General features: G+C 45.1%; 1 protein-coding gene across 5 annotated transcripts in view; it reads right to left on the bottom strand.

Annotated features, from left to right (window-relative positions):
- LOC121296620 (calsyntenin-3-like) overlaps nt 1-12,228 on the bottom strand; it is a 71,457-nt gene extending 59,229 nt beyond the window's left edge. The window contains exons 1-3 of one of the 5 annotated variants that reach the window (XM_041222359.1): nt 12,079-12,228; nt 11,644-11,738; nt 4,615-4,732 (exon numbers count right to left, since the gene is read on the bottom strand). In XM_041222359.1, coding sequence (XP_041078293.1) covers nt 4,615-4,681 — 67 coding nt within the window. In that variant the 5' untranslated portion in view covers nt 4,682-4,732; nt 11,644-11,738; nt 12,079-12,228. The remainder of the gene's footprint in view (nt 1-4,614; nt 4,733-11,643; nt 11,739-12,078) is intronic. The other 4 variants (XM_041222356.1, XM_041222360.1, XM_041222358.1 and 1 more) reach the window with 4 other exon arrangements.
- Between the last annotated feature and the right edge of the window lie 11,868 nt (nt 12,229-24,096).

The raw sequence follows: 24,096 nt of genomic DNA, 5'->3' as shown, positions 1-24,096 counted from the left end.
TATCGTGCGGCCCTCCAGCACATTAGCAATTGTTCCTATTACCTCCTTTCTCCACTCCGATTGGAATCTCGGTACATCTGCATGTGAACTAATCTGTGCACTCACATATAAATACACATTTCATCTGAATGTGAACTAATCTGTGCACTCACATATAAATACACATTTCATCTGCATGTGAACTAATCTGTGCACTCACATATAAATACACATTTCATCTGCATGTGAACTAATCTGTGCACTCACATATAAATACACATTTCATCTGCATGTGAACTAATCTGTGCACTCACATATAAATACACATTTCATCTGCATGTGAACTAATCTGTGCACTCACATATAAATACACATTTCATCTGCATGTGAACTAATCTGTGCACTCACATATAAATACACATTTCATCTGCATGTGAACTAATCTGTGCACTCACATATTAATACACATTTCATCTGCATGTGAACTAATCTGTGCACTCACATATTAATACACATTTTATCTGAATGTGAACTAATCTGTGCACTCACATATTAATACACATTTTATCTGCATGTGAAGTGACTGTGTAATCCTTGTGCCTAAATAATAAATAAATAAATAAAACTCCACAGCCCCATTATATCCCATGCACCAATACATATATATAGTGCCTTGCAAAAGTATTCAGACCCCTTACCAATTCTCTCATATTACTGAATTACAAATGGTACATTGAAATTTCATTCTGTTTGATTTTTTTTTTTTTTAAAACACTTAAACTCAAAGTCAATTATTGTAAGGTGACATTGGTTTTATGTTGGGAAATATTTTTAAGAAAAATAAAAAACTAAAATATCTTGATTGCATAAGTATTCAACCCCCACACATTAATATTTGGTAGAGCCACCTTTCGCTGCAATAACAGCTTTAAGTCTTTTGGGGTAAGTATGTACCAGCTTTGCCTACAGTGTCGGTGTGATTTTGGCCCATTTTTCTTGGCAGATTTGCTCCAGGTTGTTCAGGTTTGTTGGATGATGCTTGTGGACCGCAATTTTCAAATAGTGCCACAGATTCTCAGTGGGATTGAGATCAGGACTTTGACTGGGCCACTGTAGGACATTCACCTTTTATTTCTTGAGCCACTCCAATGTTGCTTTGGCCTTGTGCTTGGGATCATTGTCCTGCTGAAAGGTGAATTCCAAGCTTCAGTTTTTTAACGGACTGAAGCAGATTCTCTTGCAGTATTTTCCTTTATTTTTCTCCATCCATTCTTCCTTCAGTTGTAACATGATGCCCAGTCCCTGCTGATGAGAAGCATCCCCACACCATGATGCTGCCACCACCATACTTCACTGTAGGGATGGTGTGTCTTGAGGGATGGGCAGTGTTAGGTTTGCACCACACATAGCTCTTTTAGTTTTGTCCAAAAAGTTCTGTCTTGGTCTCATCTGAGGTAATTGTGTCCTCGATAGGGCAATTTCTTTCATCGGTGCAAACTGGGAGCTTCCACAGCACAGGGGTTGAATACTTATGCAAGCAAGATATTTCAGTTTTTTTATTTTTCTTAAAAATATTTCCCAACATAAAACCAATGTCACCTTACAATAATTGATTCTGAGTTTCAGCGTTTAAAAATAAAATATCAAACAGAACAAAATTTCAATGTACCATTTTTAATTCAGTAATATGAGAGAATTGGTCAGGGGTCTGAATACTTTTGCAAGGCACTGTATATATATATATATATATATATATATATATATATATATATATATATATATATATATATATATATATATATATATATATTATATATATTATATATATATATAATATACATACACACACACACACACACACACACACACACACACACACACACACATATATATACATATATATATATATATACATATATATATATATATATATATATATATATATATATATATATATATATATATATATATATATCCTACCCGACCATAGGACCGTCGCTCTTTGCGCTGCTCTCTCCATCTGTTGGTGGAGGTGGGAGTGGCAGGTAGTCCTCCCCTGGTGGTGGAGGTGGGAGCTGCAGGTAGTCCTCTCCTGTTGGTGGAGGTGGGAGCTGCAGATAGTCCTCCCATGACGGTGGAGGTGGGAGTGGCAGGTAGTCCTCCCATGATGGTGATGGTGGGAGTGGCAGGTAGTCCTCCCCTGTTGGTGGAGGTGGGAGCTGCAGGTAGTCTTCCTCCGTTATCGGGAACTGATACAGCTCTCCCTCAGTCGTGGGGAGCTGGTGCAGCTCTCTCTCTATCTTCGCCTCCAAATAAACGAGAACCATCTCAACCACCTCCTCTTAGCGTCTTTAGGCTGTGCCCTCACTCCCAGGCCTCCCAATCAGCCCCTGTCCATCATCCATAGGACACGGATCGCTACGGGCATGGACTGGGCCTCCAGCCCAGCATTATCAAAAATTCAGTCCCACAATCTGACTCTCTTCCACCATTTTATTTATTTATTTTCTCTTCCTCCACTCTTCTCACACCAATCCAAAAAATAATAAAAATATACCCACAGTACTTTGGTATGACTTTGTTACCTCCTTTCTCTGCTCTCGTTCTCCACTCCAAACACACTTCCCAGAGTGAATGAAACACTGCACCTTTTATGAAGCTGTACCGAGACTCGATTGCTAATTAGTCATTCAATTGGAATATCGGTACATCTGCACGTGAACTAATCCCTGCGCTCAAGTGGCGGAGCAATAGCAGGTGTAGCTGCACTCGGGTCCGCGCACTCAGAGGGCCCCAGAGGGATTTTTTTTGTTTTTGTTTTTAACAATAATATCCTTTGCATTTATATTTGCAGATGTTATACATTTGTATAACTGTAGCTGCCTCATTTCAACAGGTATCGCTATTGGCTTAATTATTCTAGCTTTTTCCCCCTGGAGGCTGGTAGGATTCATGTCTTCATGGAAGGTTTTGTGGTTCTATTCAGCACAGACATCTGCAGTTATATTCTGTCTGCGCGAGTCATCCTGTAGTTTAGACGGAAGCTGTTGGGTGCTGCTGCAGGTTCCAAAATAAACTACAGCAAATCAACGTCTACATTTGATTTAAAAATAATAATTCAAAAAACGGTTTCCTCTGAGACCATTTCTGCAAATGTCTGTGCAGAATTGAATTCTGTAATAATTTCTGTGATCGCAGAATTGGGGTATCCTGGTAGGATTGGTGATTAAACCCGTTTATGATTAAAAAATAGTGTAGTGCTGGATGTAAAGATGTACGCAAAATAAAATAAAGTAGGTGAGTAGAACAGATTCTTATTACGTACTGTTTCACACATGCTAACATTCTGAATTAAATATAGTTCAATATTGAACACCTGACTTGGTGTGTTTGATGTTTATAAATAAGGGTTAAATTAATGTTTGGGGTGGGGGGCCCACAATAAGGTCCTGCACTGGGGCCCATCTTCCTCTGCTGCTGGTAGGCCCGGGGGAAAATAAATTCAGAATATAGTGTACAATTAAGTGTCCAGAACTATCGGTGGATACAGTCTTTAAAAATAAATTTAAAAACAATTATAATTTGTATTGATACAGTTATTAAATTGGTGACGATTACAAATACATACATATGTTTCTCCTGATTACACAAGCAAACAAACAGGAACTCTGGTCAAATGCACTCAACCATGTGTAAAAATCAACACTTTAACAAGTCCTGAGGAAAGTAGGTTACCATTTTCTTGAACCCAATTTGCTAAATGCAATTGCTAATGTTTGTGTGATTTATAAATTTATTGGATACTTAGCTCCGGAAAAAACAGAGAGCGGCGTGACATACTATAGAGCATCGTGGGGATTGAAGTACCCAAAACGTCAAAGACTATTTACCCGCTAGATGCTTTCAAAACAAGCTCAATTTGGCTGGAAAATTTTTGGTGATTTTTATTTGATATTTTTCAATTTTTACCTGTATCCTATGAATAAAAAAAGGTATTATTCAATATTCTGTGGGCCGGATGATATCGCTCCGTATGTTTGACATTCCTGCATTAAAATAATGTTCATGAACATAACGAAACACTGCAGTCACATGGGCCAAAATTATTAAATAAATGGAAATATTTACAAATATTGCAACACCATGACGCAAGGCAGGCTGAACCACTGAACCATTCTCCAGTCCATGTTCTTGATAATCTTGAGATAAGGACCAGAATTCATATGCTGGATTTTGTGGTTCAGACTTCAACGTGAAGGTGTACAATACCAGCTGTCGAAACATCATGGTCCTTTATCCCAATTAAACTTGTCTGTTTCGATTTCTAGTTCGTTCTCCTGCTTGTCAGGGTTCTAACACCATAACAACTATTATGAGTTTCTTAATAATTTCGGATTTTTTTATTTTTATTTTTTATGTGGAGTAATACAATGTAGTGTTTATTAAGAACATTCATTTACATAATGTCACTTTGATAGGTTTATTCTCCTGGGTGCACGGAGAGACCCTTAGTGCTGTGAAAATGGCCATACATATTTTCAACACACAGGACTTGAAAAAATCCATGTCCTCCCCCAACATTTTAGCTGTTGCAGCGCCTATGATTTTAGCCCTGGCAGTGGTATGTAATCTTACCTTTATTGGCCAGTACGGTGCTGCTAACCAATAACGGCAGCAGAAGCACCGCTGTCAGTCGATTCATCCTGCTGACCTCCACCACCTCCACTCAGACACTGTCCAGGAGAGAGCGCCTCTTAATACACAGACACAAATAAAGCATTGATTATTAACAATAATAATAATAATAATAATACAATTTAACTAAATACGATTAAATGCACCAGTCTATGTAAAATAAATACTTGCTATTATGCGTTTCCTGTTCAATGGAATGACAACCATTACCGAATGGAAAGAGTCCTCTCTGAAAATGTGACAATGAATCTCGGTCTCCCCTACTACGTTTTGCGCAGATGGTGGAAACTCTCTGCTCGCTTTGTTTACAGTTCCAACCAGGCTGTTTTTTTTCCTTCAACTGTTTTGCTAATTACAGTGAAATAAAAATTGTCATTGGTAACATTCATCCCTTTTCCTAAGCACGGTTACATCAGCCTAAGTCTGTGCCCAGCTGGACGAGTTTCATCTTCGCACAGGTAGGGGTATGGTCCGCTGCCAGCCAAAATTTGATCCCAAATTTGACAGGTCTGTTTAACGTGTATTGTGTCCACCAACACCGTGCTTTTGTCGGAAACATCTGCTTGTCCTTGTATTGTTTTATGTTTAGCTTGAAACAGGCAATGCTTTTTTCAGTGAAGTCATTACAAATTCCTGCTCCCAGTGCAAATGTATCTGTAGTTGCTCTCAAATCAAAATAAGATTTCTCCAAAAATTCTTGTAATAGTAATATACTAGACAGCAGAATATATGCTCACGTAGACAGCCAGACGGCAGTTCTCCAATGAATTGATAAAATTACAATAGAAATTTGTTTAACACACATCTAGACTTCAAGAGCAATATTTTTTTTTCAAATACATACTGCTGTAAACTCAGTAGAGGTAGAGATAACAAACAGGCTTGTATACATATACAAAATAGGGTATTGTAGGTGTAAGGCGTGGGTTACCTTCAGTTCCCTTTTAATGGAATGACAACCATTACCGAATGGGAAAGAGACCTAATTACTGAGCACATATAAAACAGCTGCCCTATCAGGGCCCTGCTGTGAGGAAGAAGTCCCTCCCACCTCCTGCTGAAGAGGGACGTCCTCACAGGCGCATATCGCCATTTTCTCTCTCACTTCACTGAGACAGGTCACAGATTGCCTCGTGCTTTCTTTGTCTGAATTTGGCTGGCTTTTAAACCTTCAAATTATTTTTGTACATGGTAATATTCCGCTTTTGAGTGTTAATTGAGAGTGCTTCTGCTTTATTATCGCATCAGTTTACTGACTAGAGCTGGTTTCGACCCCTCTTTTTGAGACTGGCAAGTAGCCATTACTCTCTGTTCTACTACCTCGTGTAGTATTTAGACTGTGTTTTGAGCTGTTGTGGTGCTGTAGGGTGACCCCGCGGGCTCGCGGCGTTGTCCCCTATGCCGATTTACTCGGCCTTAGCTACTTGCAGCTCGGGCCTACGTGCCCTCCCAAGCCTCGGGCTTTCCGAAGCGTGGCTGCACTTACTGTCGACGCCGATTGACTCTGCTACATCAGCACGGCATCGACTGCGCTCTCCTTGGCGCCAACCCGGACGCCGAATTAACTTGGCACCGGCTTGGACAACACCTCGATGCCGCTTCTGACGTCGATTGAACCAACTGCCGATTGACTCGACACCGACCACGTGTTCACGATGCCAAAGCCGATATACTCTGGACTTATCAGCCCGGCTTCGTCCGCGCTCTCTGGGCACCAACACCGACGCCGATTAATTGGTGCCAGTTTATTACACTCTGCACCGACGCGTCGCTCGGCACAGCCCGCGCCATGTCAGTCTGCTCCACCAGTGCGACCAGTGCAAGGCAAAGCTCCCCAAGCAGGACGAGCATTCGACCTGTGCTAGGTGCCTAGGGCCAAACCACGCGGCCAGGACACTTGCAGGCGAGCTGGACTGCTCTCACTGCCGCAAGGGCAGCCCTCTCCCTAGCAGAGTCTCTCTCCCCAGAGCAAGAGAGAATGAGATCGGTGGTTCAGGGCTCCACCCAAAGGTCCCCAAGAACCCCACTTGCCATGGTGACCAGGGACAGTCCTGGATCACCATCACCCTCTCCGCCACCGGTGCAGAGGCGCAGATATCCATCCATAGAGGCGAGATGGTCGCCCATGGGGACATTCCCAAGGAGGTAGGCGGTCACCAAGGACGTACCGCTCTCCTTCCCTACGGAGGCGCAGGTGCTCTCCGTCAGGGTCACCACAGAAACACCATAGCTCGGCTGAGCGGCGTTTCCAGGAGTTGGCGTAGACAGTGAGGGCTCAGCAGACCATGCTGGAGACCCTGTTAAAATCTCAGAGCAGACTGCCCCATACCACCAGGCAACCCCAACCACCCCAGTCCCGATCTCCATTTCCGAGCCCAGGCAAGCTGTCTTTCACAACCTCAAGGTCGGCTCTATTCCGCCCCTTCCGCATGCATCACAGAGGGAGGAGTTCTGGGCCTTGATGCAGTGTGCAGCTGGTGCCATGGACATTCCCTGGCCAGATGAGTAGGACAGAAAGGGGAACCGCTCCTGAAACAGAAGGGGCACCCACAGCATGCCCTTCCATTGTGCCAGGACTTTCTAGAGCTGGTGCGTGCATCCTGGAGCAACACAGCATCCGCCCCCTTAGCCTCTAGAACAGCAGAAGCCCTGCTACAAACCGCAGGAGCCCAAGAAGCAAATCTAGGCACGTTCCCCACCAACGGGGACAGAGTCACAGTACTGGTGCAGGGCCCCACCCTTACCAAAGGGGACAAAGACCTACCTGCCCTTCCAAGCCGTGAAGAACAACAGACGCGATGCTAAAAAAGACGTACGCGTCAGCAGCACTGTCAACCAGCGCGTCCAATGCTATGGCCATACTGGTCTTGTACCAGTCACAGCTGGATGAGACACTGCAGGAGCGGGCAACGGAGATGGACACAGGGGAGCTACTGGCAGTAACAAGGGCAATGACCGACCGATTTGGGGGAGTTAGGTCAGGCATCAAGCAGGTCTCTAGCGGCGCTGGTAGCCGCCCGAAGACACCTGTGGCTAACTCAGGCCAAGGTGGTAGAGACCGAGAAGGTGGCATTATTGGATGCCCCTATTACACCGGAGCAAACGTTTGGGGCGACCATTTATGTGAGCCTTGAGAGGTCCCACATGGCCAAGGAGGTCGCTTCCAAATTTGCGCGCCTTCCTGCTTAGGTGGCATTCACAACCTGCAGGGGCAACTGGGCCTGAATGCCGCCCTCCACCCCAGAACAAATAAACAGGCAGAGGAAGTGCCGGCGGCAAGGGACCACCGCTGGCCAAGGGTAACCAGTTCTCTGGCTGGAACCTAAGAAAGACAAGCTCCCTCCCAAGCCCAAGGGAGACCGCCCCTGAGGGGCCCCGGATGCCACCAATCCCCCTCACAACCAAACAGGACTTGCTATCGACAATGAGATACGGAAACGCTTTACAATTCCGCTTAGGTCCACCACCCTTCAAGGGTGTGTTCCTCACCACCGTCAAACCAGCGAGCGCGATAGTGCTTCAACAGGAGATCACCGATCTTCAATAGAAGAACACAGTGCGCTTGGTAAAACCAAGCAATGCCCTCAGTGGCTTTTACTCCAAATACTTCCTGGTGCCCAAGAGGGATGGCGGTTTCAGACCTACTCTGGACCTCAGGGTCCTCAACTTGTTCCTCAAACAGAAGAAGTTCAACATGTTGACAGCACAGTATATCCTCCAATCCGTCCAGCCGGGCGACTGGTGCACATTGATCGACTGCAAGATGCCTACTTCTATGTCCCGATCCGTCCCACGCATAGAAAGTATCTGCGCTTCGCCTTTCAAGGCAACGCGTACGAATTCTGCGTGCTTCCATTTGACCGCTCGCTGTCGCCCTGCATATTTTCAAAGTGCATGGATGCAGCACTGGCTCCACTCAGGCTGCGGGGTATTCGGATCTTGAACTATCTGGATGATTGGTTAGTTTGCGGGCGTTCCAAAGCACGCGACGAGGCGCACACAAAACAGGTCATAGAACATGTGACAAAGTTAAGGCTCTCTATATATCAACAGAAGAGCAACTTTGTACCGTCTCAGTCCACAGTGTTCCTGGGGAAAAAACTGAACTCTGTGAGCATGCTTGCCTCACTGTTGGAAGACAGGAGTTGGTCGGTGGAAGAAACACTCTCCCTATTCAGAGAGGATGCTCTCCTACAGGTCAGAACATATCAAAGTTTGCTGGGGCTGATGGCAGCCGCCTCGAGAATCCATCCACTAGGGCTGCCGAGAATGCACCTGCTTCAAGCCTGGGTAAATACACTGTGGAGCAGTCTGGAATGGGAGAGGAAGGGACATTGGCAGCAAGCACACATAAATGCCCAAGAGCTGCAAGCAGTAAACCTGGCATTATCTCCTTTTCCCCAGCAGTTAGCGCACAAACATGTGCTGGTCTGGAAGGGCAATACAACAGTGGTAGCCTATATAAACCACCAAGGCTGCCTGCTATCGCCGGGCCTTCACCACGCAGAGCACAGACTCCTGTCCTGAACACACAGAAACTTGCGTTCCATCAGGGCAGTTCACCTCCCCGGTGTGGGCAACAAGGCAGCAGACCTCATGTCCAGAAGAGATCCAGACAGCTTGGAATGGAGACTGCATCCTTAAGTGGTGAAACAGATTTGGGAGAGGTTTCATATCGCACGAGTCGACCTCATTGTCCCCTATGGTTCTCCATGGAGAGAGACGGGGGCCCCCTGGGAGTAGACGCGCTAGCCCACCCCTGGCCAAAGGGGCTCCTGTATGCATTCCCTCCGCTACCATTATTACCCCTGACACTAAAGAGGATCAGGGTAGAGAGAGCACAGGTTCTGCTGGTTGCACCCAGATGGCCGAGGCGCACCTGGTTTGCTCTCCTCTCCGAAATGTTGTTGGGTCAACCGTGGCAGCTCCCGCTGTGCAATGACCTCCTCAGCCAAGCAGAGGGGCTATTATGGCACCCAAACCCAGCCCAGCTCCAACTCTAGGTCTGGCCGTTGAACGGAGCTGTCTCTTCAGACGAGGTTTGCCAGATGCAGTGGTAGAAACACTACAGTCTGCTAGGGCGCCGAGCACTAGAGCCCAGTACTCATACAAATGGAAAGTTTTCCAAGACTGGTGCATTGCCAAAGGTCACGATCCTGTGACCTGCCCTATTGAGACAACATTAACCTTCTTACAACACCTGTTTTATGCAGGAAAACCAGCGTCCACTTTGAAGGTATACTTGGCAGCAATATCAGGGTGCCACGACCAAACTGACTCGGTGTCGCCTGGGGCACACTTTCTGGCAGTGCAATTTCTTAAAGAAGCTCGGAGGCTTCGTCCTCCCATGAAAAGCTTGGTCCCCAAGTGGGATCTAGAACTGGTACTGTGGGTCCTTACAGGTCTCCCATTCGAGCTCATGGCATCAGCAGAACCGCGCCGTTTCCTTGAAGCCATTAAAAGCCATTACGTCTGCCAGATGAGTAAGTGAGCTTCATGCGCTGTCCATCGATGACATATGTATGGCTTTCACTGGAAATGACTTGCGGGTAACATTAAGAACAAATCCAGCCTTTTTGCCAAAGGGGGTATCTTCATTCCATACTAACCAACCAGTTAGTTTCAGACCTCACTAGTCAGAGGACCGTAGACAGCACCCGCTCTGCCCAGTTTGGGCTCTGCACTGTTATCTGGATAGGACAGAGTCCTGGAGACAGTCCAAACAGCTGTTTGTCTGCTATGTGTCCCGCTCTAGAGGTCAGGCCCTATCAAAGCAACATTTAGCACACTGGGTGACAGATACGATACGCTTGGCGTATGAACAGACCGACTCACCGTTACCAGGGGGACATTACGGCCCATTCTACCAGGTGTCAGGCAACTTCGTGGGCTTTCCTTCATGGCGCCTCCTTGGATGAGTTACGCAATGCTGCTACATGGACAGGTAGTCAGACATTTGTGCATTTTTACCGCCTTGATGTTGCAAACCGAGCAAGACCATCTGGGCTCTAGGGTGTTGCAGGCGGCATGCCCTTAGGTGTCATGTGGGCTCTGTGGCTATCGCCATGGGGCTGTACTGTTAGAAATCTGGAGCCACAACAGCTTTGGTACAACTTCCCATTCAGTAATGGTTGTCATTCCATTGAAAGGGAATGTTAGGTTATTACCATAACCCTAGCTCCCTGAAAGAGAATGACAACCATTACCCTTCGAGGTCGTGTCCCCAGCTGACCTCTGATTTCGAAAGAAAATGGAGGACGTCTCTCTTCAGAAGGAGGTGGGAGGGACTTCCTCCTCACAGCAGGGCCCTGATAGGGCAGCTTTTTATATATGCTCAGTGATTGACAGTCAGAGAGGGCTCTTTCCAATCGGTAAAGGTTGTCATTCTTTTTCAGGGAATCAGGGTTATGGTAATAACCTAACGTTCTAAATGATAGTGTTGTGCATTTATGTAACCAGATGAGCCCGTCTTCCTCCTTGCAAACACAAAAATAACAGAATGAAATGAGGGGGTCACAATGCTGGATATTACGTGTTTAACACCTTAGATCTTGCAGTGCAAATAACTATGTGTTAAAACCAAATGTGTTGAATGAAACACAACATATTGCTTTCTTTCTTATTAATTGCATTTGCATTACCTGATACACCCGTTTCCTGGTAAGATGTGGTCTATCATATGTGCGTTGTGCAACCCTCGGGCTCTGGGTGAACCCTGTTTCAGGGTTCTATAGGAATTATTGTTATGCGTTCTAGACTTGGTTTCAAACACAGAAGCGCCGGTTCAATATTAGAATGTTCATTTTTTAACCCTTGTTTTTTCAAATGAGATAAGCATTGGAAACATGGTAGAGTTGCAGCTCTAACCTGTTTTCCAGGTCCGATTATTTTACAGAGCCTGAAAGACATTTTATATCAGAATGACTACAACACATAGAGCACAAACAGTAAATATAGCATTATATTTACCTGTGTCAGATGATTCCTTATGTCTTTCAACGCTGATTTGGTGAAGAACCTACTGGAAAAAGATCGCAGATATGTAGCTCCAGCTATCAACCTCTCTGCATCATAATCAACAATAATAATAATTGCAATTACAATTAATATCAGTCTAATAAATAAACAATAACAGTCTTCTTCAATATTTAAATAACATTTATTTTCCATAATCGAAACATGCACCCCTCGTATTCACATGAATAGATTTATGTCTGTCTGTTTGTTTGAGTGCGTGTTTTAATTAGAAACGCCGCGGCCGATGTTGTTTTACTGACATCATTAAAAAAAAAAAAAAAAAAAAAAAAAAAAAAAAAAAAAAACAGTTCAATCAGCCGCTAATCAAACACCCGACAACAAACCACTATACAGCGCGCATCTAACATCTGTCGTCTAATTTCTCACCTGTTATATATTTTTGCTGCATTAAATATTGATGTGTTCCAGTCTCTCTATTAATCCGATTCCTTTCGCTTGATTTAAACTCAGAAATGTATTTTCCCTCTCGCTCTCCCTCCCCCTATTAAACGCAAAATCAGGCTTGCCTTGTCGACGTCTCTCTCTCTCTCTCTCTCTCTCTCTCTCTCTCTCTCTCTCTCTCTCGAACCGACCAGACTGCAGCATGACGTCATCGCCATTCCATCAACTCACAGATAGGAAAAGAGTGCGAGAGAGGGGAATTGAGAAGGAAGGAGAGAGATTGTGTGTGTGTGTGTGTGTGAGAGAGAGAGAGAGAGAGAGAGTAAGAAGGGGAGCAGAGGAGAGAGTGTCTGAGAGATGGAGTAAGAAGGGAATGGGAAGATAGAGTGTGAGAGAGGGAGTGAGAAGGGAAGAGTGAAATACATCTTCTGGTGTAATTGCTGTTTATTGTAGTGTAAGAGCTCCTTTGCTGAGCTGACACATACACACGCCCCGCGCCTCCCATACACAGTAACACACACACACCCTGCTCCCCCTCACACACAGACACACACTCCAATGCCCCATACACTGACACATATGGGGTACCATGTGAAAAAAGAAAGCATTAATATTTGAACATGTCTTTTCCCAGATTTACCTTAAATCTATTTATAAATTTTGTGAAAATGAATATATATATTTTTTTAAATGTGTACATTCAGATATAAATTTATAAATCTAGTTACAAGATTTAGCATTTAGCTAAATATTTAACTAAATCTTAAATCTCATCAAGATCATTTGCATACAAACTCCAGATTTAGCTGCCAGTTAAATGTTTAGCTAAATATTAAATCTTGATAAGAGATTTAAGATTTAGTTAAATATTTAGCTAAATGTTAAATTTTGATGCTTTTTATTTTACACATGGCACCACACAGACACACACACCATTCCCTCATACACACTGACACAAACACACACCCCCCATACACACTGACACAAACACACACCCCCCCATACACGCTGACACTGCCATACACACTGTCATACACTGCTCCCCCATACACACACACAAACACAAACAAACCACTCCCCCATACACACCACCCCCCCCATACACACTGACACAAACACACACCCCCCCATACACGCTGACACTGCCATACACACTGTCATACACTGCTCCCCCATACACACACACAAACACAAACAAACCACTCCCCCATACACACCGCTCCCCCATACACACTGACACAAACACACACCCCCCCCATACACGCTGACACTGCCATACACACTGTCATACACTGCTCCCCCATACACACACACAAACACAAACAAACCACTCCCCCATACACACACCCCCCCCATACACACTGACACAAACACACACCCACCCCCACACGCTGACACTGCCATACACACCTGGGGGGTACACACATGTGTGGGTTAGGGGGATGTGTGTGAGGTTGTTGTGGACTGTTTTGTGTGTGGACAGTGATCGTGGCCGCGAGGGCCATATGTTGTGCTGTTGTGATGTGCCACTGTCTATACATGCTCCCCCATACACACACAATGTGTGGCAAAACCACTCCCCCATACACACCCGCTCCCCCTGTTGACACTGTTGGTGCACAAACCCCATCGTGTGGACCATACACGTGACACTTGCCATTGGGACAGTACCATGACTTCATACACTGCTCCCCATACACACACACAAACACAAACAAACCACTCCCCCATACACACCGCTCCCCATACACACTGACACAAATGTGTGGACAACTCCCGGTATGGTGACGACTGTGACCATCCCACCAACGTATGTGTGACACGTGCCATGTGGTGAAGGGGTTATGTGACACTTTGACGGTATACACAGTATCTGTGCTCCCCATACACACTGTCATACACACTCCCCCATACACACACACAAACACAAACAAACCACTCCCCCATACACACACCCCCCCCATACACACTGACACAAACACACACCCCCCCATACACGCTGACACTGCCATACACACTGTCATACACTGCTCCCCCATACACACACACAAACACAAACAAACCACTCCCCCATACACACCGCTCCCCCATACACACTGACACAAACACACACACCCCCATACACGCTGACACTGCCATACACACTGTCATACACTGCTCCCCCATACACACACACAAACACAAACAAACCACTCCCCCATACACACCGCTCCCCCATACACATTGACACTGTCACACACCCCGTCATACACACTGACACAAACACACACCCCCCCATACACGCTGACACTGCCATACACACTGTCATACACTGCTCCCCCATACACACACACAAACACAAACAAACCACTCCCCCATACACACCGCTCCCCCATACACACTGACACAAACACACACCCCCCCATACACGCTGACACTGCCATACACACTGTCATACACTGCTCCCCCATACACACACACAAACACAAACAAACCACTCCCCCATACACACCGCTCCCCCTTACACGCTGACACAAACACACACACCCCCATACACGCTGACACTGCCATACACACTGTCATACACTGCTCCCCCATACACACACACAAACACAAACAAACCACTCCCCCATACACACCGCTCCCCCATACACACTGACACAAACACACACACACCCATACACACTGACACTGCCCATACACCACCCGTCCCGATACGCTAATTGCCCCCATACCACACACAAACACAAACAAACCACTCCCCCATACACACTGACACCCTGTGACACACACACTGCTCCCCCATACACGCTGACACTGCCATACACACTGTCATACACTGCTCCCCCATACACACACACAAACACAAACAAACCACTCCCCCATACACACCGCTCCCCCATACACACTGACACAAACACACACCCCCCATACACGCTGACACTGCCATACACACTGTCATACACTGCTCCCCCATACACACACACAAACACAAACAAACCACTCCCCCATACACACCGCTCCCCCATACACATTGACACTGTCACACACACTGCTCCCCCTTACACACTGACACTGTCACACACAGTGCTCCCCCTTACACACTGACACTGTCACACACACTGCTCCCCCTTACACATTGACACTGTCACACACACTGCTCCCCCATACACGCTGACACTGCCATACACACTGTCATACACTGCTCCCCCATACACACACACAAACACAAACAAACCACTCCCCCATACACACTGCTCCCCCTTACACACTGACACTGTCACACACAGTGCTCCCCCTTACACATTGACACTGTCACACACACTGCTCCCCCTTACACATTGACACTGTCACACACCCTGCTCCCTCTACACACTGACACTGTCACACACACTGCTCACTCTACACATTGACACTGTCACACACACTGCTCCCCCTTACACATTGACACTGTCACACACCCTGCTCCCTCTACACACTGACACTGTCACACACACTGCTCACTCTACACACTGACACTGTCACACACATAGCTCCCCCTTACACACTGACACTGTCACACACACTGCTCCCTCTACACACTGATAGAAACACACACACAACTCTACCCAATACACTCTGACTGACACAGAGGCCGCTCCCCCATACACACTGGCCCTACACTCACACAACGCTCCCCCATACACAATGACACATACCCGCAATCAAATACATACTGACACACAACCACTCCCCATACACACTGACACACACACACAACTCCCCCATACACAGTGACACACACACACACACTGCTCTCCCATACATACACTGCTCTCCATATACACTGACACACACCGCTCCCCCATACACAAACTGCTCCCAAATACATACTGACACTGATAGACACAACCACTCCCCATACACACTGGTGTGTCTGTGAGGTAGGTATGTTTGACTGTGTGTGTGTGTTGTGGCGGCGAGGGGGTATGTGTGCGACGAGAGGTATAACCCCAAAAGTAATGACTAAAGCTAAGGTTTACAATATTAGAAAAGCAAACTATGAAGGTATGAAACAGAGACTAACAGAAGTAGATTAGAGTAAAATAGAGAAAACACCCACAGAAGAAGGATGGTTGTTCTTCAAAAATGTCGTACTAGAGGCGCAAAACAATTACATCCCTAAAGTAGACAAATCTAAATGTAAAACTAAATTGCCAAAATGGTTTAATAGATCCATTAAAAAAAATATTCAGCGAAAAAAGACACTTTACGGAGCATTAAAAAAGGACCAAAAAGAAAGTATGCAGAAATAGTACACAGAACTGCAAACGCAAGTCAAAAAGGAAGTTAGAAAGGCCAAGAGCGAAATAGAAATGAACATTGCTAAGGGAGCTTAAACCAATTCCAAAATGTTTTTTCCAATATTACAACAGCAAGAGAACATTCAAAGAGGAGGTTAAATGTTTAAGAGATACAAATGGCAAAATCGTAGATGAAGAAAAAAATAGCAAATATATTAAATGATTACTTTTCACAAGTTTTTACAAAGGAGGATACGGACAACATGCCCCACATGTCATCCAGTTCCTATCCAGTTTTAAATAACTTTAGCATAACTGAGGCAGAAGTGTTAAAGGGACTAGGAGCTCTTAAAATAAACAAATCCCCTGGGCCGGATGAGATCCTCCCAGTAGTACTCAAAGAAATGAAAGAAGTAATTTACAAACCGCTAACCAAGATCATGCAGCAGTCTCTTGACACAGGGGTGTTACCGACAGACTGGAAAATTGCAAACGTAATACCGATCCACAAAAAGGGAAACAAAACTGAACCAGGTAACTACAGACCAGTAAGCCTGACTTCTATTATATGCAAACTTATGGAAACTATAATAAGATCCAAAATGGAAAATGACCTATATGGTAACAGGGTCCTGGGAGACAGTCAACATGGTTTTAGGAAAGGGAGATCGTGTCTAACTAACCTGCTTGATTTTCCTGAGGATGCAACATCGATAATGAATAATTGCAAAGCATATGACATGGTTTATTTAGATTTCCAGAAAGCTTTTGACAAAGTCCCGCACAAAAGATTAATTTTCAAACTGAACGCAGTTGGGATTCAAGGAAACACATGAGTGGTTAACATGTAGAAAACAGAAAGTACTGATTAGAGGAAAAACCTCAGAATGGAGTGTGGTAACCAGTGGTGTACCACAGGGATCAGCATTAGGTCCTCTGCTATTCCTAATCTACATTAATGATTTAGATTCTGGTATAGTAAGCAAACTTGTTAAATTTGCAGACGACACAAAAGTAGGAGGAGTGGCAAACACTGTTGCAGCAGCAAAGGTTATTCAAAATGATCTAGACAAGATTCAGAACTGGGCAGACACATGGCAAATGACATTTAATAAAGAAAAGTGTAAGGTACTGCACGCAGGAAATAAAAATGTACATTATAAATATCATATGGGAGATACTGAAATTGGAGAAGGAATTTATGAAAAAGACCTTGGAGTTTTTGTTGACTCAGAAATGTCTTCATCTAGACAATGTGGGGAAGCTATAAAAAAGGCTAACAAGATGCTCGGATACATTGTGAAAAGTGTTGAATTTAAATCAAGGGAAGTAATGTTAAAACTGTACAATGCACTAGTAAGACCTCATCTTGAATATTGTGTGCAGTTCTGGTCACCTCGTTATAAAAAAGATATTGCTGCTCTAGAAAGAGTGCAAAGAAGAACGACCAGAATTATTCCGGGTTTAAAAGGCATGTCATATGCAGACAGGCTAAAAGAATTGAATCTGTTCAGTCTTGAACAAAGAAGACTACGTGGCGACCTAATTCAAGCATTCAGAATTCTAAAAGGTATTGACAGTGTCGACCCAAGAGACTTTTTCAGCCTGAAAAAAGAAACAAGGACCAGGGGTCACAGATGGAGATTAGACAAAGGGGCATTCAGAACAGAAAATAGGAGGCACTTTTTTACACAGAGAATTATGAGGGTCTGGAATCAATTCCCCAGTAATGTTGTTGAAGCTGACACCCTGGGATCCTTCAAGAAGCTGCTTGATGAGATTCTGGGATCAATAAGCTACTAACAACCAAACGAGCAAGATGGGCCAAATGGCCTCCTCTCGTTTGTAACCTTTCTTATGTTCTTATGTTCTTACACTGACACACACCACTCCCCCATACACAAACTGCTCCCAAATACATACTGACACTGATAGACACAACCACTCCCCATACACACTGACACTGACACACACACCGCTCCATCCATACAAACTGACACACACACACTGCTCTCCAGACACACTGACACTGACACACACTGCTTCCCTCCAACACAGCGCTCCTCCCACACACAATGGTCAACCATATACAGCGCTACCCCATACACACGACTCTGATACTAACAAGCACACTGCTATGCCACACACACACACACACACACACATCGCTCCCCCATACACACTGGCACACACCACTCCCCCCCTACACACTGACACAAACACACACACACACACACACACACACACACACACACACACACACACACACACACACACACACACACACCGCTCCCCATACACACAGACTGACACACACCACTACCCAATACATGCTGACACACACAACCACTCCCCATACAGACTGATAAACACACCGCTCCCAAATACACACCACTCCCCCATAAACACGGACACATATGCACACCACTCTCCCATACACACTAATGCACACACCACATCCCCCAACACACACCCCTCCCCCATACATACTGACACTGAGACACACACCGCTCCTCCAAAATACGAACACACACTGCTCCTACATATACACTGCTCACCCATACACACTGACACTGACACACGCACTGCTCCCCCATACCACACTGCTCCCAATACATACTGACACTGACACACACACACCACTCCCCCATACACACTGACACACTCCGCTATACCATACACACTGACACACACCGCTCTCCATACATACTGACACACACCGCTCTCCATACACACTGCTCCCCCATACAACACCGCTCCCAATATATACTGACACTGACACAAGCACACACACCACTCCCCCATACACACTGACACACTTCGCTATACCATACACAGTGATACACACACCGCTCTCCATACACACTGATACTGACACACTGGCACATACACACACCGCTCTCCGTACACACTGACACACACCACTCTCCCATACACACTGACACATACACACACTGCTCTCCATACACACTGACATTGACACACACACACCACTCCCCCATACACACTGACACACACACCGCTCTCCAAATACACAGACACTGACAGACACACTGTTCCAACAAACACAGTGACACACACACCGCTGGCCCATCCACGTTGACACACACACCACTCTCCATACACAGTGACACACACACCGCTCCCAATACATACTGATCCCACAGACACACAGCTAACACAGACACTGTGTGTATGAAGAGCAATGTGTGTGTGTCAGTGTGTATGGGGGAGCAATGTGTGTATGAGTCAGTGTGTATGGGGGAGCGGTGTGTGTCAGTGTGTATGGGTCAGCGTGTGTTTTCAGTGTGTATGGGGAGTAGGGTGTATGTGTCAGTGTGTTTGGGGAGCAGTGTGTGTGTCAGTGTCAGTGAGGATGGGGGTGCATAGTGAGTATGGGAACGCAGTGTGTGTGTCAGTGTGGATAAGAACATAAGAAAGTTTACAAACGAGAGGAGGCCATTCAGCCCATCTTGCTAGTTTGGTTGTTAGTAGCTTACTGATCCCAAAATCTCATCAAGCAGCTTCTTGAAGGATCCAAGGGTGTCAGCTTCAACAACATTACTGGGGAGTTGGTTCCAGACCCTCACGATTCTGTGTAAAAAAGTGCCTCCTATTTTCTGTTCTGAATGCCCCTTTGTCTAATTTCCATTTGTGACCCCTGGTCCTTGTTTCTTTTTTCAGGTCAAAAAAGTCCCTTGTGTCAAAAATACCTTTTAGAATTTTGAATGCTTGAATTAGGTCGCCGTGTAGTCTTCTTTGTTCAAGACTGAATAGATTCAGTTCTTTTAGCCTGTCTGCATATGACATGCCTTTTAAATCCAGAATAATTCTGGTCGCTCTATTTTGCACTCTTGCACACCCTTGCAGCCGGATCTTCCTCTGCATGCTTCTTTGCTTTGTGGTGGAGGGCAGTGTTCAGGCTCTTTTACCACAGCAGGCTGTGAATGCCACCTTGGGTGCTGATGGTAAGCTGGAAGGCATGAGAATTTGAAGGTGACCTCCGTGGCCTTGTGGGACCTCTCAAGGCTGACATCAATGTTCACCCCAATTGTCTGCCCGGTGTAATGGGGGCATCCAGTAACGCCCCCTCTCGATCTCGACGACCTTGGCTTGCGTCAGCCACAAATGCCAGCGAGCGGCCACCATCCCAGCCAGCAACCTCCCTGATGCCTGGCCTAACTCCCCCCTTAGGTCAGTTATTGCCCTTGCTACTCCCTGGAGCTCCCTTATGTCTGCCTCTGTGGATCTTTCCTGTAGCCTCTCTGCTAACTGGGTTTGACAGAGCACAAGTATAGCCATATAGTATAGTTTGTTGTTCTGACTGACAGAGCTGCCAATGCGTACGCCTTCTTCAGCATAGCATCCATTGTCCTGCAAGGCTTAGACAGGCAGGTTGGGTCCTTATCCCCCTTGGTGAAGGTGGAACATTGCACCAATACCGTGACCATGTCCCCGATAGTGGGGAATGTGCCTAGGCCCGCTTTTTGGGTGTGCAGCAGAGACTGCTGTTCTGGAGGCTGAGGGTGCAGATGCTGGGTTGCTCCAGGAGGATCGCACCAATTCCAGGAAGTCCTGGCACAAAGGGAGGGCTTGCTGTGGGTGCCCTTATTGCTGGAGGAAGCGGTTCCCCTTTCCCTCCTGTTCTGCCAGCCAGGGAACGTCCGTGGCTGCAGCTGCACACTGCATTAGTGTGGAACTCTTCCCTCTGCGACACATGCGGCAGGGGCAGTAAGGAGCCACCAACTGTGGCCTACCCAATAGAAGTGGCTGGGTCCGAGACCTCTGACCTTGACGCCGTGAAGGACAACTCACCCGCCAGTGCATTGGCCGTATGGTCTGGCCCTAAGCATCTTGCGCAGGACAGGTACTCATCCTTTCTGGGCAGCTTCGCCACGCACTGGTCGCACTGGTGGAAACCAGTGGAGGACCCAGCTGACTACACTGACATGGAGTCGTAGGCGGGGCTGCTGCGCTCGGAGCCGAGAACGAGCGGTCGGTGTGAAGTCAATCGGAGCCAAGGTCGGTGCAAAGAGTAATGGCCGCTCGCCAATCTCGCAAGAGGGGTTGAAACCAGCTCTAGTCAGTAAACTGATGGGAGAATCAGGCAAGAGCACTCTTAATAATGATCAAAAGCGTGATTTTACTGTGGATGTCAAGAAATTTGTAGGTATAAACCAACAAATCAGCTAAATTCGGACAATAAAGCACGAAGCAATCTGTGACCTGTCTCAGTGAAGTGAGAGAGAAAATGGCGAGGATGTCCCTCTTCATCAGGTGGTGGGAGGGATGGGGCAGCTTTTTTATGTATGCTTAGTGATTGACAGTAAGAGAGGGCTCTTTCCCATTCGGTAATGGTTGTCATTCCATTGAAAGGGAACTGAAGGTAACCCACGCCTTTCACCTACAATACACTATTTTGTATATGTATACAAGCCTGTTTGTTATCTCTACCTCTGCTGAGTTTACAGCAGTATGTATTTGAAAAAAAAAATATTGCTCTTGAAGTCTAGATATGTGTTATACAAATCTCTATTGTAATCTTATCAATTCATTGGAGAACTGCCGTCTGGCTGTCTACGTGAGCATATATTCTGCTGTCTAGTATATTACTATTACAGATATATTTACACTGGCAGCAGGAATTTGTAATGACTTCACTGAAAACAGCATTGCCTGTTTCAAGCTAAACATAAAACAATACAAGGACAAGCAGCTGTTTCCGACAAAAGCACGGTGTTGGTGGACACAATACACGTTAAACAGACCTGTCAAATTTGGGATCAAATTTTGGCTGGCAGCAGACCATACCCCTACCTGTGCGAAGATGAAACTCGTCCAGCTGGGCACAGACTTAGGCTGATGTAACCGTGCTTAGGAAAAGGGATGAATGTTACCAATGACAATTTTTATTTCACTGTAATTAGCAAAACAGTTGCTATCTGCGCAAAACTTAGTAGGGGAGACCGAGTTTGGTTGTCACACTTTTTACTCTTTATTATTTTCCTCAATCTGGTGATATGCTGCGAGGTTCTGTTCCTCTTTATATTGAAGAATAACTCTTCACGTACAAATTGATGTTTTTTTTTTATTTCAGGATAACTTTATTCCAAATATGATATTTAGATGGTTGAAAATGCACCGGTCACCCCATACTGGGGTTGGTTGTCAAATGATATGGGATTGGTTGTCACAACGTATGTTCTTGCTTTTACAGTAGACAATAATGCAACATTTTTAGTTTTTTTTTTTTTAAATAACAAAGTTTCTACTGTGTACAATGAGAGAAAAAGTTTTCTTTTTACTTTTTAAGTGAACATTAAAAATTCAGACCTATATGTATTTGAAATGTTGACCCATGCTACAAAATAATACCATAGCCTCCACAGAACCAGAAGACAAACAGTAAATGATCTGCTGATTCAAATTTCGCGCTATTCTGAGAGAAGGGGGCAGGGTGGAGCTACAGCACAACAGAATACAAGGGGAGTTCTTACAGCTATAGCTTTGGAGCGACATTGTGTGAGAAGGACATTGTTGAAAAGGGTACAGCAGTTAGACGCAGCAAGGAGCAAGTAAACCTGGAATTGCTTTCATCAGAAAATACATTAAAAGGGCACAGCAGTTAGAAGCAGTTTTAAAGCAGGTTGACAGCTGCAGAAACCAAACTATATATATATATATATATATATATATATATATATATATATAGACATGGTCTTCAAGCCAGTAATCTGTGACACTGCAAGATATGGGCAATCCAAGAAAAGTATGTATGTTAGAAATGGAACTGCAGGAAATGACAGCAACAGCAGTGCGAGGAGCTGGCATACTCACATTTCCTGGAAGTCTGCACACCTAACAGACAGAAAGCCACCAGGGAGATAGAAGTGGTTCTAAACAGCTGGATTCAGGTAGGCAGAGACAGGGAAAAAAAGAAAAGTCATCAAACACAACCGCCAGAAATCAAAACATTAAACAAATTTGAGACACTTCAAAATTTAAAAGATCATAACCAAATTCAAGAGAACGAAAGGAACAACATCCAGGACCTCATAAACAGTGCTGGCCAGGCAGCAAAAAAGACAAGTGTTTGGGGACATATTGAGAAACAATCAAGTTCAGTGCGCAGTTTGGACCCCCTTACTACAACAGTGTGAAGCCTTCCAGCCTTTGTCAAGCACATCAATGAGAACATGGACAGGCTGCTAGAACGAAGAGGAGACAACCAGGTAGTAGTTGTCAACATCGGTACAAACAACATTGGAAGAGACAGACCAAAATCTCTGCAAAACAAATTCAGAGAGCTAGGAAGGAAATTAAAAGACAAGACCAAAACTGTAGTATTTTCTGGGATACTGCCGGCACCTTGCAAAGGACAATATGGACAGCTGGAAATGCATAACCAAAATGCATAGCTGAAATCATGGTGCGCACAGGAAGGCGTCACCTTCCTTGAATTGGATCACAATCTACAACAAGGACTATCTATATAGGTGGGACGGACTGCACTTAAATAAAAAGGGAACCAATCTAGTTGGAGAAAGTATCCTCGAGGTGGTTCAGAAGCATTTAAACTAGAAAGAAGGTGTGGAGAAATCAACAAAAAAACAAAAGGGAGACTACATCAAAACAAGGGCAACAACTCAGATAAGACAGCCATTAAATGTATTTATCTAAATGCTGTAAGTCTCAGAAACTTTTTTTTTAACTCAAAACTACTGCACTGACAAGTAACTAC

Source organism: Polyodon spathula, chromosome 21, assembly GCF_017654505.1.
Source record: "Polyodon spathula isolate WHYD16114869_AA chromosome 21, ASM1765450v1, whole genome shotgun sequence".
NCBI lineage: Eukaryota > Metazoa > Chordata > Actinopteri > Acipenseriformes > Polyodontidae > Polyodon > Polyodon spathula.
This window is presented reverse-complemented; position numbering and strand designations above follow the sequence as displayed.